Source organism: Myotis daubentonii, chromosome 4 (genome assembly GCF_963259705.1).
Source record: "Myotis daubentonii chromosome 4, mMyoDau2.1, whole genome shotgun sequence".
In the NCBI taxonomy this organism is placed as follows: Eukaryota; Metazoa; Chordata; class Mammalia; order Chiroptera; family Vespertilionidae; genus Myotis; species Myotis daubentonii.
The window spans coordinates 23,139,305-23,156,917 of NC_081843.1; the positions used below are offsets into that span (position 1 = coordinate 23,139,305).

A 17,613-nucleotide genomic window follows, 5' to 3' on the forward strand; every position below is an offset into this window, starting at 1 on the left:
CCCAGCTGTCCCTGTGTGTGTGTTACATATTTAGATGACCTCTTGGAAGAGAGATGCGATCGAAACAGGTGTTCGCATTTCTCTGGAAGACCCGGAGGAGACGGGAACTTCTAACGAAGAGGCTTTCTGATTTGAAAAAGACGGCAGACCATCACGTAGCATTTGTCTTTTAAAAATGATGTCTTTGAAGCTTGGGGTCAGAATACAAAATAGTTTATATTCTCCTCTTGTGTAATCCTCACAAGAAGGCCTATTATCCCCATTTTATAGATGAGGAAACTAAGGGTCAGAGAAGTAAAATAATGTGCTAAGTTCTCACTCCAGTTAGTGACAGAGCCAGGGTTTGACCCAAGGATGCCTTGTGTCTCTGCCACACTTCTCATACATTGCGAGAGGGATGTCCGATTGCAGTCGGATATCCCTCTCGCAATCCGGGACCACTGGCTCCTAACTGCTCACCTGCCTGCCTGCCCGATAGCCCCCTAACCTCTCCCCTGCCAGCATGATTTACACCTAACCGCTCCCCTGCCGGCCAGCTCACCCCCAAATGCCCTCCCCTGCCAGCCATCTTGTGACATTGTGGGGGCGGCCATCTTGTAATGCAAGGGTGTGAGGGTCAATTTGCATATCACCTATTTATTAAATAGGATAGGAGGAAACTCAGCTTCCAAAGGTTGGTTGGCTCACCTAGTCCTGTGGTTCCTTTCCTCTGGATGCTATTGACTCCTGGTTCTGTATGGCCAGTCCTAACTTCAGACTCACAGCTCCAGCATTTGTGCTCTTTTCTCAGATGACTGATGGTTCTATCAAACATAACTGTCTGAAAGCCAAACTCCTCGTGGTCATCACCTCTTCCCCACCGCACCTGCTCCTTCCCCAGGCTGCCCAGCCGGTAGAATGATAGCTCCATCCTTCCAGGTTCCTGAAGCCAAGAATCTTGGTGCTACCCTGACTCCTGTCTTCACCCAGACCCCTGTCAAATCTATTAACTCTCTCACTGACTTTCCCTTCTTGCCTTCTTTCACTCCTTCTCACACCATTGCTGTCACCAGGATCCAGGCCAGCATCATCGCCTCTGGGCTGGACACTACTGTAGGGGCCTGACCAGCTGAGTCTGTGGGATCCTCTAGGAAGCAGATGCCAAGACAAAGTTAGGAGTGCAGGAGGCAAATTGCCTATGAGAGATAAAGGGACATGTGGCATTGGGCAGGGAAAGCCTCAGACTTCGTTGCAGATCCAACAGTTTTGCTCACCTGGCCCAGTGGGGAGATCTGGGCAAAGATTGCCCATCAGCGGAGTCCCACATTAGGCAGAAATACCTTTCTGTGCTCAGCCATTGGCGAGGGTGGCCCAGGAGGGCCCTGGACCTGGAGGTTGCCAACTGCCTGCACTGTTTGTAACAGAAGCCAAGTCCTTCCTCGCAGGGAGGCCTGAGCTGTGCGCCTCTCCTCCTGACCCCTGCTCCTCCTCTCCCAGCAGCCTCCCACTTTCCCCTTCATACAGCCGGGGGAGTGATCTTTAAAAAAATATGTCTGATCAGAACCTTCCAGGGGCTTCCTGTTTTGCTCAGAATAAAATACATAGTCTGAAAACCCATGCCATTTTCTCTATGGTCTCATTTCTTGTCCATCTCTCTCATCCATTATCCTTTGGTCACACTGGCCTCCTTGCTGTTCCGGGAACACATTAGGCCTGTGCGTACCTCAGGGCCTTGGCACTTGCCTTTCCCCGGAATGCTCTCTTCCAGAGTTTCGCATGGCTCATGCCCCCACTTCATTCTGGTCTCTGCTCAGATGGTATCTCTCTAGTGCGGCCTTTCCTTACATTTTATTTAATTAGTGTTCTTCCACCATTGTTTTCTCATGCTTTAACCTTCCCTGAGCACTTCTCACAGCCTGACAGGGTAAGTAGTTAGTTCGGTATTTTGAGTTCCCCCACTCGAGTATAAGCTTCATTACTGGCACTCACTTTTCCACCCCTGTGTCTCTAGTGTCTAGTGCAGCCGTGGGCAAACTACGGCCCGTGGGCCGGATCCGGCCCGTTTGAAATGAATAAAACTAAAAAAAAAAAGACTGTACCCTTTTATGTAATGATGTTTACTTTGAATTTGTATTAGTTCACACAAACACTCCATCCATGCTTTTGTTCTGGCCCTCCGGTCCAGTTTAAGAATCCATTGTGGCCCTCGAGTCAAAAAGTTTGCCCACCCCTGGTCTAGTGCCTGGCATATAATGAATCTTCAGCAGCAAGTTGTTGAGGGAATAAATGAAAGACTTTCCCAAGGTCACTCACTGTTGAGGGGTGGGGCAGACTTTGGCCTGGTATCTGTCTGATAGCAGAGCGCACACTGTCTTGTTTGCCGTGCCCATGGAAAATGAGGGTTGCTATTGTGGAGACTGGGCCCTTTGCTGGAACAGCTGTGGGTGCCTGCTGTCCTGTAGGAACCCTTGTCATCTCACCCAGGGCGAGCCTTTCTCCTTTGGAACCTGAAACTGCCCTAGATTTCCCACCACACCGAGCCTGGCCTGCTGTCACAGGACCATTAGGATAGTCAAGGGAACTGTCTCTGAATTAAAAATGGTTCTTTATTCTCTTTCGCCATCAGCACCTCCCACTGTTTGCATCTGGGGTCATGCTAAGCTTGTTCAAGTGGAAAGCAAAACAGTAACCTTATCACACTGTTTGCCATGCTGCTCTCCATGGTATCTGAAATTTTGCTTAAAATAATTTAGGCAGAAAACTCCATGTGTTCTCTGTGCCTGCTAGTGAGACCAGCATAGTGTCTACTTATTTCGGATGACTTATCACAGATACCTCCAAACTGTAATGGCGCTGCAAGGAGCTGGAAAACTGTGTCATGTTCTCTGAGTTTCAATGACCTGCTCATGGTGCTAACAAACCCAGAGAATGTGAAAAACAGTTCTGATTTAAAGTCAGTGTTTGTGCTGCTACCAAACACAGTTTTAGTGTCTGACTATTTGGATTTAAAAAGAGAAAGCTTATTGCTTCTGCCAAATTTTTCCGTTTGGAGATTAACTTCTGTAATGATGCCATTGTGGAAATACAGGAGAAGATAGCTGACTAGTCAGCGTGTATGCAAGTTAACAAAGTGCATTTTCCGGCGAGTTATGTGGCTGTTAACCAGATTGGTTGGCTCAATGGGGCATTCTGTGTTAGACAGGTAACGTGGGCATGTTCACCTTGGGTAGAAGCTTATGATGGCCAGGCTGAGTTCAGCAGGCCAGGTTCCCTGTGATGGGAACTTGGAGGCACATTAAGGTTCCAGTGGAGAAGGTTCCTCCTGGGTCAGGGGACACTGATCCCTACAAGACAGCAGTCACCCACAAAACAAGCAGTGTTCGTAACAGTGCTCCAGTGAGCTGGTGCGTTTGAAATGCTTTGTAAACTCTGAAGTGTTATATAAGATGAATCAATGTCATTTTATTTACTTTTATTTTTAAAAATGTTTTCATTGATTTTAGAGAGAGAGGAAGGGAGAGGGAGGGAGAAACATCAATCAGCTGCCTCCTACACATGCCCTACTAGGGATGTGCCCTAGGCATTTCCCTGACCAAGAATTGAACCAGTGACCCTTTGGTGCATGGGATGACCCCCAACGAACTGAGCCACACCGGCCAGGGCATTATGAGGACCATTGCATGTGGATGCAATCCTCAAATTTTGGGTAGCACATGAAATACATCCCCTACTTCACTTGGCTTTTGGACACATCTTTGGCCTTTTCAGTACAAGTTTCTTATCCAGAACGGAAATACCTCACACGTAGATGACAGACTCTTTGTCTTGTTGCATGGGGCAGCTGCATGCCTCTTGTCCTCATTCAGGGCAGGATGTCAGGTTCTGAGCACCGTCAAAGTCACTCAAAATATAGACTGGAATTAGTGATGATTAAGTCTTAGGTTTGTGATTGCAGTGCTAACCAATGTTTCAAGCCTGTGTTCTTGAATTCAGGATGAGCTATTACTGACATGAATAGGTAGAAGTATGCTTTTCTCCTGGGCTATTTGATTGTCTTTCTAAAACTTACAGATTACTCTCAGAAACTATGCATCTGTGAGAAACCAAACGTTTAGTTTGACCCATTGCAAACATCTGTATTTATTGTTGAGTTTGACTTTCAGAATTAAATCACAGTTGATCCTCTCCAGGTTGACTGGCTTATTGGGGGCATTACATGCATCCTGCCCTTTGGGGTTCTCAAATGACTAGCTGTTACTCAGCCTTTTATTGGGCTGCCTTCCTTAAACACCCAGATGTCCTCTTGCTCCCCAGGCCGATGAAATCTTCTTTACTTAAAAGATCCATTGTGGTACTTATATCACCTTAATCTAATAGCATGAGTGGATTTCTTGTGCCTTGCTCTATATTGACCTTGCCAATAGATTAGTTATTGGCTGGTTAAGTGGCTTTCTTCATTTTCCTGATATTAATCCTTAAGCTATCGAGCTGTATTTGCCAAGTTCTCCTCTTAGTTTTCCTTTTCATGAATAAACTTGAGGCCCTGTGCACGAAATTCATGCCCTGGGGGTGGGGGAGGTGTCCCTCAGCCCAACCTGCACCCTCTCCAATCTGGGACCCCTCGAGGGATGTCCAACTGCCCATTTAGGCCCGATTCTGGTGGGCTCGGGCCTAAACGGGCAGTCGGACATCCCTCTTACAATCCAGGACTGCTGGCTCCCAACCACTCGCCTGCCTGCCTGATCACCCCCTAACCACTCTCCTGCCAGCCTGATCAACGCCTAACTGTTCTCCTGCTGGCCCGATTGCCCCCAAATGCCCTCCCCTGCTGGCCCGATCACCCCAACTGTGCTCCCCTGCCAGCCCGGTCGCCTCCAACAGCCCTCCCCTGCAGGCCTGGTCCCCCCCAACTGGCCTCCCCTGCAGGCCCAGTCACCCCCAACTGCCCTCCCCTGCTGGCCTGGTTGCCCCTAACTGCCCTCCCCTGCTGGCCTGATCTCCCACAACTGCCCTCCCCTGCAGGCCATCTTGTGGCGGCCATCTTGTGTGTTGGAGTGGTGGTCAATTTGCATACTGGTCATGACTAATTAGCATATCTGGTTAGGGCATCGTGACCAATTTGCATAGATGTCATCCATGTGGAGCCATGTCACCACCATTGTAACTTCATGGTCTAACTCAGTCTCATTCAGAGTTAGTGTCTGAAGAAGTCCCTGTTGAATAATTGAAGGCACTGTATTAGTTGCCCATTGCTGCGTAACAAATTACCCCAAAATTTAGCAGCTGAAAGCAACAAATGTATACTTGTTTCAGTTTGTGTAGGAAGGAATCCAGGCACAGCCTAGCCATGTCCTCTGGCTCGTGGTGTCTCACAGGGCTGCTGTGGAATCTAAGGGCTCAACTGGGGGAGGAGCCATCTCTGCTCCTTGGCTGGTGGGCGACCCCAGGTTCTTGCTGACTGGTGGCTGGATACTTATTTTCCTCCCACCTGGATCTCCATATGGGAGCTCACGAGATGGCAGTTGACTTTCCTCAGAGTGAGTGAGTGAGGGCACCCAAGATAGAAGCCACAGTCTTTTATAATTTAACCTTAGAAGTGACATCCATCATTTTTTCCACATTCTGTTCATTAGAAGTGAATCAATAAGCCCAGCCCACACTCAAGGGTGGAGGTTATATAAAAATGTGAACATCAGGGGCCATCTTAGAGGCTGCCTACTGAGGAGCAAAGAATGATATAGTTGGGGTCAGTGTTTTATTATACTAGTATTATTAGAGGTCCAGTGCACGAATTATGCATGGGTGGGGTCTGGCCTGTGGGAGGAGGAGACAGCTGGAGGTTGGCCTGCCAGCCCGCCCGCCTTTATCGGGGCCCCATCAGGGCCAGGCCAGCTGGGAGCATAGGCCACAGGCCATTGGCCTGTGGGCCCACCCCTGATTGGGGTAGGGGGGCCAATTGGGGGCAGGGCCGGCCACCGGGAGGGCCTGTGGGTGGTGGGCCAGTCAGCCCCACCCCCAAATGGGGTGGGAGGGGGGCTGATCGGGGGTGGAGTTGGCTGGGGGAAGGGCTGCAGGGGGCTTGGCCAGCTACCCACCCTCCATCTGGGTGGGAGAGGCCAATCAGGGGCAGGGCAGGCTGGGGGGAGTGGCTGCAGGAGGTTGGCTGTTGGGGTGGGAGGGGGTGATCAGGGGTGGGGCTGGCCATGGGGAGGGGCTGCAGGAGGTTGGCCAGCCGGCCCTGCCCCCTATTGGGGTGGGATAGGGTGATCAGGGGCCGCAGGGGGGTTGGCCAGCCACCCTCTCCTCCACTGGGGTGGGAGAGGCCAATCCGGGGAGGGGCTGGGAGGAGGAGCCGCGGGAGGTTGGCCAATTGGCTCCATCCCCGATTGGGCCAGGTTCGATGGCTGCAGTGCACGTCATAGCGACCTGTCGTTCTGGTTGTTACGGCATTGTGGTCACTGGCTTTTTATATGTATAGACTAGAGGCCCGGTACACAAAAATTTGTGCACTCTGGGGGGTCCCTCAGCCCGGCCTGTGCCCTCTCGCAGTCTGGGACCCCTTGGGGGATGTCCACCTGCTGGCTTAGGCCTGCTTCCCGGGGGAATCGGGCCTAAGCTGGCAGTCAGACATCCCTCTGGCAGCCTGGGAGCCCTTGGGGGATGTCCACTTGCCAGTGGGGAGCAGGCCTAAGCTGCAGTCGGACATCCTTAATGCTGCTAAGGAGGCGGGAGAGGCTCCCACCACCACCGCTGTGCTGGCAGCCATCAGCCTGGCTTGTGGCTGAGCAGAGCTCCCCTGTGGGAGCGCACTGACCACCAGGGGCAGTTCCTGCATTGAGTTCTGCCCCCTGGTGGTCAGTGTGTCATAGTGACCAGTCATTCCCAGTTGCTCTGCTGTTAGGGTCAATTTGCATATTACCCTTTTATTATATAGGATAGAAGCCTGGTGCATTGGTGGGGGCCAGCTGGTTTGCCCTAAAGGGTGTCTCGGATCACGGTGGGGGTCCCGCAGGGGTGCCTGGCCAGCCTGGGTGAGGGGCTGAGGGCCGTTTTCAGGCTGGCCACACCCCCTTCAGGGTGGGGGTCCCCACTGGGGTGCCTGGCCAACCTGGGTGAGAGGCTGATGGCTGTTTGCAGGCTGGCCAAGCCCCCCAGCGGGGACCCTCACCCCATGGGGGTGTGGCCAGCCTGGGTTAGGGGCTGAGGGCCCTTTTCAGGCTGGCCACATACCCCCGGCGACCAAAGCTCCCAGCCTCTCCTTTTTTCTTTTCTTTTTATTCTATGATTTATTTATCTTATATAATTGAAACTTTGTAGCCTTGAGCATAGTCCAGGCCCAGTCAAGGCATGCGGGAAGCTTTGCTTCCTCCATTGCTGGGGGCAACCCATGCCTCCTGCTTGCTCCAACTCTGTGGCCACCGCCATCTTAGTTGGGTTAATTTGTATACTTGCTCCTGATTGACTGGTGGGCCTGACTGGTGGGCGTGGCCTGGGCGTGGCTTCAGCATAGCGGAGGGATGGTTAAGTTGCATGTTTCTCTTTTATTATATAGGATGTCATATACGGAATAGAAGTTTCTGATGTGCTTGTTAAAGCTGCAGGAACCTGAGACAAGGCAGCAGGCAGTCAGATAGTTGCAGGGGAAGGTTGACTGGCTAGTTTCTAAGAGACCTGCTATAAATTCCTGACTGTCCCAGATCTGTCTCCAGGTGTGAGGTCAAAAATCTGATGTATGCACCTGCCTCCTTCAGTGCAGAAGATTGTGGATTTCTCTTACATGTGCCCACAGAAGCCTGGGGCCTGAGGGCAGAGGCCAGTGGCTTGATTTCCAAAGACATGTGCAGACATCCCGCATGGCCATCTCTTTCTGCCCAGCAGACCTGTGGTGGAGGAAGGAAGCCCAGGTCAGGCAGGATCAGAAGGTCAGGTGGGCAGCATAGTCGGCTGTGCTGTGTGTTACATGCCAGTTACTCCTTCAGTGGACCTTAGCACCAGGCTCTGCTCACCGGCTGCTTCCAGCTTCATGGTGGGGCGCCTGCCCTGCTCTGAAGGGCACTGCTGTTATCTTAACGAACTTTGTAAATCTCATTTCTTTGTGCCGCCTCCTCTCAAATTCTGTTTTCTACTAACATCAAACTTAGTTAGCTCTTTAAAAGTCAGACTTTTGTACATAACTTACTGTGAAAGACTTGACGCTCCTAGCCATCACCCTTCCCCATTTCCCACTCCCCACAAGCAACTGCTATAAACTTTTTTTTTTGTTAACCCTCACCTGAGGATATTTTTCCCCATTGGTTTTTTAGAGAGAGTGGAAGGAGGTGGGGAAAGGAAAACAAAACATCCATGTGATAGAGACACAAATCAATTGATTGCATCCCACATGGGCCCCCACTTGGGTCAGGGGTTGAACCTGCAACCCAGGTACATTCCCTTGACCAGGTTTCGAACCCGCGGCCCTTCAGTGTGCGGGCTGAAACTCAGTATGCTCACACTGAGTCATGCCGGCCAGGGCACTGCTTTAAACCTTTTAACCAATTCTTTTGGCAGTTACCTTGATATCTCTGAATAACGTGTCTGTTGCCACTTGTTGATTTCTCCACTATAGGTGCTATTTATTGATTTCTCTCTGTGGAAGATGATGATTAGCTTTCTTCGATCTTTCCGCCCCCACAAAACACACACACACCCTCCAGCACAGACATATAATCTTTTTGGTTAGATCTCTGGTCCATGATTACATTATTATGACTCTGAAAATGCCATCCAGCTGAGCTGTAAGGTACATAATCATTATTTTTGCACAGCTTTTTTATTTCTTTTGAGTTAATACTTATCATTTTATTTTAACTTGGTTGATGTCCTATGTACTTAATACTAATTCATCTCAAAATGCTCTCTTAGTTATGTAGATTTCCTCAGTATGCTCACACTGAGGCAGCTGTCACACCTGGAGTCCTCTGGCCTCTGTGGCTGGAAGCCTGGCCGCTCTGTGACCCTGCTTCCCCCACTTCAAAGCTGCCATTGCCACAGGGGCCGCTGCTGCTCCTCCTCCCTGGATTGAGATGCAGTTCATATACCATACGAGTACTCAATTCAGGGGATTTCGGTATAGTCACAAGATTGTGTAACCATCATCATTCTCAAATTTCAAAACATTTTATCACCCCCAAAAGAAGTCCTATGGTACTCAATTGCAATCATTCCCCATCCCTTCTTCCCATCCCTGGAAGCCAATGTTTTTTTCTCCTTTTAAACATTTTGTATAAATGGGATCATGAAATATGAGGCTTTTTGTATCTGGCTTCTTTCACTTAGCATGATGTTTTTAAGGCTCATCTGTGTGTAGCATGCACTAGTACCCCATTCTTTTTAATGGCTGAGTACTATTCCGTTGTATGGCTAGACCCCATTTTCTTTACCCATCAGTCACCTGTATATGTTGTTTTTACTTTTTGGTGGTTATGAATGACTTTCTCACTCATGTTAGTGTTGGGTCCCCTATTTCTTGGAATCTCTGTTTTCCTGTAACTAGATTTCTTCCCTTTTCTAGTTTTTGAGAGGTTGTATATCTGCAAGTGTCTTCACCTGCTTCTAACGTGGTTTGGCGTGGCGCATCATTCTAGCTCGGAGAGCCTTCCCTGGAGGACGGCGACGGTGTCACTCGTTGCTTTCCAGCCCACAGCCTGCGGTTCAGAAACCCCGTGCCATTTCCCATTTCCCTCTGCTGCAGAATTCTGCCTTCCGGCTGGAGCCCCGTGCCCTCTCTTTGTCCCCATGCTGAGACCTCACCGCGAGGTGTGAGAGCACGGCATGTCTTCTGCGGCCGCCCTTGGGGCTCCCCCAGCTCAGCTCTCCTGTCTCCTGGTTCCGGGGCATTTCTGGAATTATATCTTTGTTTTCGTCCTCTCTGTGTTATGTCCTCCCCACCCCACTTTTTTTTTTTTTAACTCTTCTTATGTGGTAACTCTTCATTTCATTTCTTGTTTTCCGTTTCATACCCTTTGGCTCTATTTTCTGGACATTTTCTTACCTCCTGGTCTTTACTGGTATATCTAGTGTTCCCTTTGGCTAGCACAGTTTTGCTCTCCAAAAGAGCTTTTTCGCTCTCTCTGTGTTATTTTTTTCTCCTTTTAAAATAAATATTGCTCTATTATTGTTTCTCAGCTACACCATCTCCTCTCTCTCTCTGGGAATATTACTAATAGCTTGCTCTTGAAGTGTACTTCTCCCTAAATTGTTTCCCTTTCCGATGAGTTATTTTTCTCTGTCTGGTTATTCTGGTCCCTGTCTTTCCAACTTAGGTGCTCGTCTCAAGTGGAAGGTGATTCTGGCTGTCTATCAGAGGCAGGTGTGGGGACTAAAACACTGATTTAGAATCTCTCATCATTTCCTGGGGGTGATCTGGCTCTGCTGTTTCACTGGAGAGACCCTCCTCCCTCAAATTGATCTCTTCATATCTTTCCCCTCCAGTTAGTTAGATTTACAGGAAAATACTTTTCTCTTCTTTTGCTTACAAGTATAGGTTGGCTGCCAGCTATTCTGGGAATGGAAGGCTGGGGAGGGGGGAGGAGGTGGTAGAACCTTGAAATCAGTGTGTTTTATTTATGTCCCTGTTTTCCATAAGATACCTTTGCCTTTAACTTAGTCAAAACCTATGGTTTTACCTTTTCCGGAGAAGGAACCCTTAGTCTCCAGTTACATTCCTCTGAGCCCCGTGCTCCTTCCCACTCCCGAAGAGCCTGGTGCTAGCAATCGCATGGCCATTTGTTTGGTGTTGCTCACTCAGCTAAGAATGACATTTTCTCCGGTTCAGTTACCTACTTGCTTCTTAGCTTCTAAAATTCGATTGTCTTATTTCTTCTCTCATTCTCTTTCTCCTTAAGGTCGGGAGGCCTTTAGAAAGGATTTTTTAAATTGGTATTTTTGTGGGATTCTGAGAAGATGTGAATGTAAATTAGTGTGTCAATCTGTCAACTTTACCTGGAAGTCCTTTACAGTTTTTTAAGCACCTATTTCAGGCTTTAGGTTGTTGTTTGATCACTCCCTATGGTAGGGGTGGAGCTGTAGTCACCACTGGCGTGGGAACAACTTAGGATTTCATCCTTGTGTGCTCCCTGTTGTCACTCAGGGGCTTGCTGCCTCTGTGGGCTCTAACTAGCTGTGGTCTGGTGAAGGCTTCGTGAGGGGGCTGGAGTGGAGCCACAGGGCAGTTCAGGCTCAGCGACCCCCATTTTTGCCCAGACTTTGCCCACTTCACTGTCTTTCTTGTTGCCACTGCCTTTCACCCATCCCCTCATCTCTCAGATCCCAGTCACTGCAGGGCTGGCCTTAGGTTTCTCCTTTGCCTCATGGCCACCTCATCACACTGTGCTGGGCTCCCAGGGGCTTCACCTCGCAGACACCTGGAAGCTGGATCTGCACAGTCGTTGCTCGTTTCCTACTGGGGCTGGTCCATGTTCTTACTGCCGCCACTGGGTCTTTTTCTTAACTGCTGGGGCAGCTCTTTCCTGTTCTTGTTCTACTTTTATTGCAATTATCTGGCTCATTCCCAGCTTTTATTTACTTACTCTTCTCTACAAAGTAAACATACATGGGTATATACCTAAAAGTAGAAATACCTATTGGTGTCAGCCGTGTTAATTTTTTTAATGGAAGTTTTTCTTTTAATTTTTAAATTTTACACAGTAAAGCCCTCCGGGTTGATCCAGGCTGTTCAGTTGGCTGTTTAGAGAGCACGGAGCATGCTGTGTTCAAGAGCATTTACTGAATTGCTTTGTTTTGACTTAGTCTGTGCCTAAGTCAAACCCCTCCTACTCCCTTGAACCCTTTGACTGTCTTCCCTGCTTTCAATGTCCAACCTCTGCAAAGGCCAGCGCCCTAATTCAAGCCTCTGTTGTATCTTCCATGGACTAATGCCGCATGGTGTTTCCTTCTTACCCCTCCATCTACCCTCTGTCTAGTCATCACACACATCAGATATTTACAGAGAATGTACCAGCCCCTACAATACTTAAGACAGACTCAAGTTCCGCCTCTCCATCATTCAGTCTTCCTAAAACATTGTTTTACAAACATCACTGCACATGCAAAGCCTTTCATGTCTACTAATTAAAGCCACAGCTTCTTCACCTGACCTCCATGTCCTTCCTCCTCTCAACTTCACCTCTCAACACCCTGCAGGTTCCTGCGCTCACCTGGGAGCCAGTCTCTGTAGGCATTGCCATTGTGCACTGGTTTTAGAGGTTTTCCAGAGCTTTCACTTTAAGTACAATTTATCAGTGCCAACTCTTATTGGTTCCATGTGCACTCTGACCGCCACTACCAGTTCACTTGGATCTAGGCAGGCACAGCCTCACAGGAGAACTTTGTATTGGGAAAAAAACCACATTTGACCTATGTAAAGGATTCAAGTATATATAGGCTCTTCTGTCTTCCAGCCCACTGTCTGTTTCCCCCTGGAATGTGCATCTGTCTCTAGGACAGTTCTTCCATTTTTAAATATGTGTTACCATTCACTTTATTGCACTGTTCCATTGGGTGGAAATGTCGCAATGTTGAAGTAATTAGTAATTTGTGATTCTTTTTCCCTCTTAAAAAGAGCTTTTTCTCTGGAAAAGCTACTTGGAAAAGAATATATATATTCTTCACCTGAGGTCAGGTGAAGAAGCTGTGGCTTTAATGAGTAGTCATTAAAGGCTTTGCATGTGCAGTGATGTTTGTAAAATAATGTTTTAGAAAGACTGAATGATGGAGAGGCGGGACTTGAGCCTTTCTTAAGTATTGTAGGGGGTGGTACATTCTCTGTAAATATTTGATGTGTGCGATGACTAGACAGAGGGTAGATGTGTGTGTATACACACACACACACACATATTAGTGGCCTGGTGCACGGGAGGAGAAGGGGGTTCCCCCAGCCCAGCCTGCACCCTCTCCAATCGGGGACATCTCTCTCTCACAATCTGGGACTGCTGGCTCCTAACCTCTCACCTCCCTGCCTGCCTGATTGCCCCTAACTTCCGCTGCCTGATTGCCCCCAACCCCTCTGCCTGCCTGCCTGCCTGGTCGCCCCTAACTGCCCTCCCCTGCTGGCCTGATGGCCCTTAACTGCCCCCCCCTGCTGGTCTGGTCGCCCCCAACTGCCCTCCCTGCCAGCCTGATTGCCTCTAACTGCCTCTGCCTCGGCCCCCACCACCATGGCTTTGGCCAGAAGGAAGTCAGATGTCTGGAAGATGGCCGGTTGACCCAGTCTAATTAACATATTACCTTTTTATTAGTGTGTGTGTGTATATTTTTTTCTGGAAGAATAATGTTTGATTACTGTTAAAATATTTATGGAATGTCTTTTTTCCCCTAAAGTGGTACCCAACCTTTGGAATGTCGATGGAGAAGTCACTGTTGCCGAGCAGAAGCCGGGAGAAGTTGCTGAGGAACTAGCAAGCTCCTATGAAAGAAAGCTCATCGAGGTAAGGCTTGGTGTCTGTGCCTTTATCACTGATGTTGGCTGCCTTGGGGACTTCCCAGGAATAGGCCCAGCCTGCTAAACATTTGTTAGCAAAACAGCTAAAGCACTGCACTTGATAAAGAAAGGTAAGAGCTGGTTCTTTGAAACATATTATTTACTTGGAAATTTGGGTACTTTTGGCCAGGAAATAAAAAAGACATAAATATGTAATGTTAAAAATAAGAAAACATATCTACCCTTGGATTTGGAGAGAATATCACATACAACTTTGGGCTCACAAATGTGAAAATATGGATGAAATGGACTATTTTATTTTCTAAGATAACATTTCTAAGATAACAAAATTGATTGACGATGAGGCAAACTGCCTGAAGGGTACCAAAACACTGGTGGAAGAAAGTTATAAAAGTAATTAAACAACTGTTTCCCTGGAAGGTAGCAAGCCTGGATGGTTTTATGGTGGTTTCTAGGAAACCCTTCAAGCCTGCTGAAAAGCCCTTTGCTATTTATATTTCCTTAAAGCATAATCTATGGATATATATATATATATATATATATATATATATATATATATATATTTGTATTTATATAGCTGTATCTATACATAGATCGTATCTTTGTATCTTAGTTCAAGTGTGCTTTACTTTGATATAAAAACCCAACAAAGATAGTCTAAGAAACAATACTATAGACTCACCTCATTTGTACACAGATGCATAAAAATTCTAGAAAGATATTACGCAAATTCAGTCACACATTAAAGGAACAATCCATATAAAAGTAGGATTTATATAGGATTTCAAGAATAGCTTAGTATGTTGTGAAATTCATCAAGTCAGCTCATTGATAGATCAAAAGAAAAAAAACAGACATTGATCTTGATGGGTACTGAAAAGCCATTTGATAATATTGATCATTGATATGTGATAAAAATATTCTTTATAAATGAAGACTAAAGATACTTCTTTGATATGATAAAGTTGTTTATTTCAAAAAATCAGAAACCATTAATTATCCCCATACTCAATGGGAAAGCTGGGAGGCTAGTTTCTGATTACATAACTGGTATATAAAATACATATAGGTGTGTGTATATGGTGGCCACATGGTGGTGTTTATTACAAGTCACTTATGTTTGCATGTGTACACACATCTGAGAATACAGTCATACCTTCCAGTTACTGTCAGACCCACTTGCATGTGTTTATTGTTAGCTGCCAGAGAGTGAAATGTTGAATTCCACCGCAGAAGAAGCAGTGGGTGGTTGTAGAACAAGCATGTCAAACTCAAAGGCTAACACGGGCTAAATAAACGAGGCATGTGGCCTGTGGGCCTCGAGTTTGACATTCTTGGTGTAGAGATTTCTGTACTTCTGTGATGCCCTGACCCTGGGAGCAGTAGAATTGATTGTTATCATCAACGAGCTGAGATGCTGAAGCTGAAGCACAGATGTTCCTTCAGTGGAACATACCATTCCAGATAGATTTTTCTTTATTTTGGTTGTAAAGTGAGGTTCTGTCAGTGATCTTTCATGTGTGAATATTATTAGCATTTCATTGCAGCAAGACTTTTGCAGGACCCTCTCTGTTAGCATTAATCAAGCTCTTTACAGTGTTTTGTGTGATGCTTGTTTTGTCGTTCTATGAATGAGTTGGCTTTTGCCAAGAAAGGGTTGTAAACACGTGTTGGAGTGGAGTGATGAAAGAATGTGAGGGAGAAGTTGATGTACTTCTCTTTCCATTTCAGAAGAAGAAACATCTCAATGTAAATAACATAATTACTTAAAGTACCCCAACATTTGAATTACTTTTGTGACTCATCCCTATCAAAAGGGAGTTCCTGAACATTCTTTTCTACATGTCTCTCAAAGCATTAAAACCACCTCGTCCGCCCGGCTGGCGTGGTTGAGTGGTTGAGCATTGACCTATGAACCAGGAGGTCACGGTTCTATTCTCGGTCAGGGCACATGCTCTATCCCCAGTGTGGGACTTGTAGGAGGTGGCCAATCAATGATTCTCTCTCATTGTTGATGTTTCTATCTCTCTCTCCCTTTCCCTTCCTCTCTGAATCAATAAAAAATATATTTTAAAAAATTTACCTCACCCATTTGCACACAAACCCTGAACACTACATATTCATGCTCAGTGACCCAGCATCTCGCATCTGGACAGCTCAGAACCCAAAGTCAACAAAAAGCCATCATTCATTAGCTGGGGAGTGTCAGGAGCCAAGGACTGGAGGTAGAAAGATTGTTCTTGACACCCTGTGATGGTTAACCTTTGGAAACGAGGGGCAGGAGTAGGTCAATCTGGCAGGGGAGAAATGTTAGTATAAACACACTAATTATAAACCAGCTACTGTAGTACCAGCGGCCAGCTGTGGGTGCACACTTTTATTTCCAGGCACCATGCTAAGGCTTTTACAGAGACGGACTGCCAGTCCTCAGCAGCATCCTGTGAGGAAGATACTGCGCACAGATGGTGTTTTGAGAAGTTAAGTAACTTGCCCCAGAGTTTCCAGCTGGTCAGAAGCAGAGCTGGTTTCAAATCAGCCAGGCCCTTCAGCACCTGAGCTCAGACTCATAACCCTGCTCTGCTCCAGAAAGTGAGCTCATCGAGGAAACGAAAGGTGGACTGGATAGTAGAGAAGGCTCGTCATGGTTAAAAGAATGACCGGAAGGAACCGAGGGGAAAGCCAGCCATAGATAACAGCTTTGAAACTGCTGGGTCCCTCTCACACCCCTAGTTATTACAGAAGAAGGGGATGGAGGTGTCTCGTATGGTTGGAATTACCTGCTTCTGAAGCAAATTGTGATAGAACACCAGCTGGGAGCTCCTTGGGAACTGGGAGCATTATCTTTTTAATTGTATATTCATTGCCTGACACAGCTCCTGCATATGGTGGGAGCCCCATAAATATTGAAGGGACCGACAGTCTATTGAATGGATTCAGCTGTTCAGAGTCATGGTTAAAGAGTGATAGGTGTGACTCTGGAACCCCAGATTGAAAGTGAGTTGTGCCATGGCCTCACCAGGGCTCAGCACAGCCTGGTGGGAGGGATTAGGTATCTAATAGGGGGGAACATGGTTCTTTAGAGGAGGCAGACTTTGGCTCTCAGTGTTAGGGGAAAGTTTAGTTTGCAGAGCCTGGAGAGGACACTGAGTAACAGACAGATGGATGCTACCAACTCACTTAGCACATACTTATTTAGTGCCTTCCAGGTGCCCAGCCCTTAGCTTCCTTTCTCCACCTGCAGTGGCTTCCCTACCCTGGGAGATGCTTCTGGGATATGAGCCACAAAAAGTGTGAGGTCATAGGAGACGCCCCTCAAATGGCATTTACCTCTCTAGGTGGAGTTCTTTCTTTGACTGCAAAGGCATTGATGGTTCATCTATGAATAGCATTCGCTCTTTGTTACCCAAGTCTGGTCCTGGGTTATAAGGATGAACCAGACACCATGCCTGTCTTCAGCGAGCTCCCAGCTCTCAGGGGTTAAGTAGATGTGTCCATTATGATCCTCAGGAAGCAGGGTGAGGTGCAGACATAGTTATGCCTGCCTCCTGGGGTCCTAGCGCCATGTCTGTAACAGCAGTTCTGCAGAGGTAGTGCACTTAGGTGGAGCTTCTAGAATGTTCCTCCCTTTTTCTTTGGGATTGTTAGTAATGACACTTGGAATTTCTTTTGTAAAGTTCTCCCTCTTGTAGCTCTAGATATCAGAGAAAATGGATTTGTTGTTAACGTGGGTTTTGAAGATACAAGTTATTGGGCACTCCAAGATAGATCTGTTCTAAGATTTTCTTTACCTTTTTAAGCACAGTTCCCTTGCCAGCGGTTCTCAAACCTGTGGGTCACGACCCCTGAAAATACATCCTGCATATCAGATATTTACATTACGATTCATAACAGTAGCAAAATTACAGTTATCAAGTAGCAACGAAAATAATTTTATGGTTGGGGGTCACCACAACATGAGGAACTGTATTAAAGGGTCGCGGTATTAGGAAGGTTGAGAACCACTGGAGACTCACCTCCAGAGATTTTTCTGTTCTTTCCCAGCAATAGCCGTCAAGAAGAATGCAAAATGTGGGGAGCCTTTGGCCTGCCATCCTGCATCTCTTTGCTGCTGCCTTCTGCAGCCTAGTGGCTTAGAGGGCACACGATACCCTGCATCA

General features: G+C 47.2%; 1 protein-coding gene across 6 annotated transcripts in view; it reads left to right on the forward strand.

Annotated features, from left to right (window-relative positions):
* Positions 1–17,613, forward strand: part of SNX29 (sorting nexin 29) — a 438,387-nt gene that overhangs the window by 222,009 nt on the left and 198,765 nt on the right. For all 6 annotated transcript variants that reach the window (XM_059693199.1, XM_059693196.1, XM_059693200.1 and 3 more), the window contains one exon: positions 13,336–13,442. In XM_059693199.1, coding sequence (XP_059549182.1) covers positions 13,336–13,442 — 107 coding nt within the window. The remainder of the gene's footprint in view (positions 1–13,335; positions 13,443–17,613) is intronic.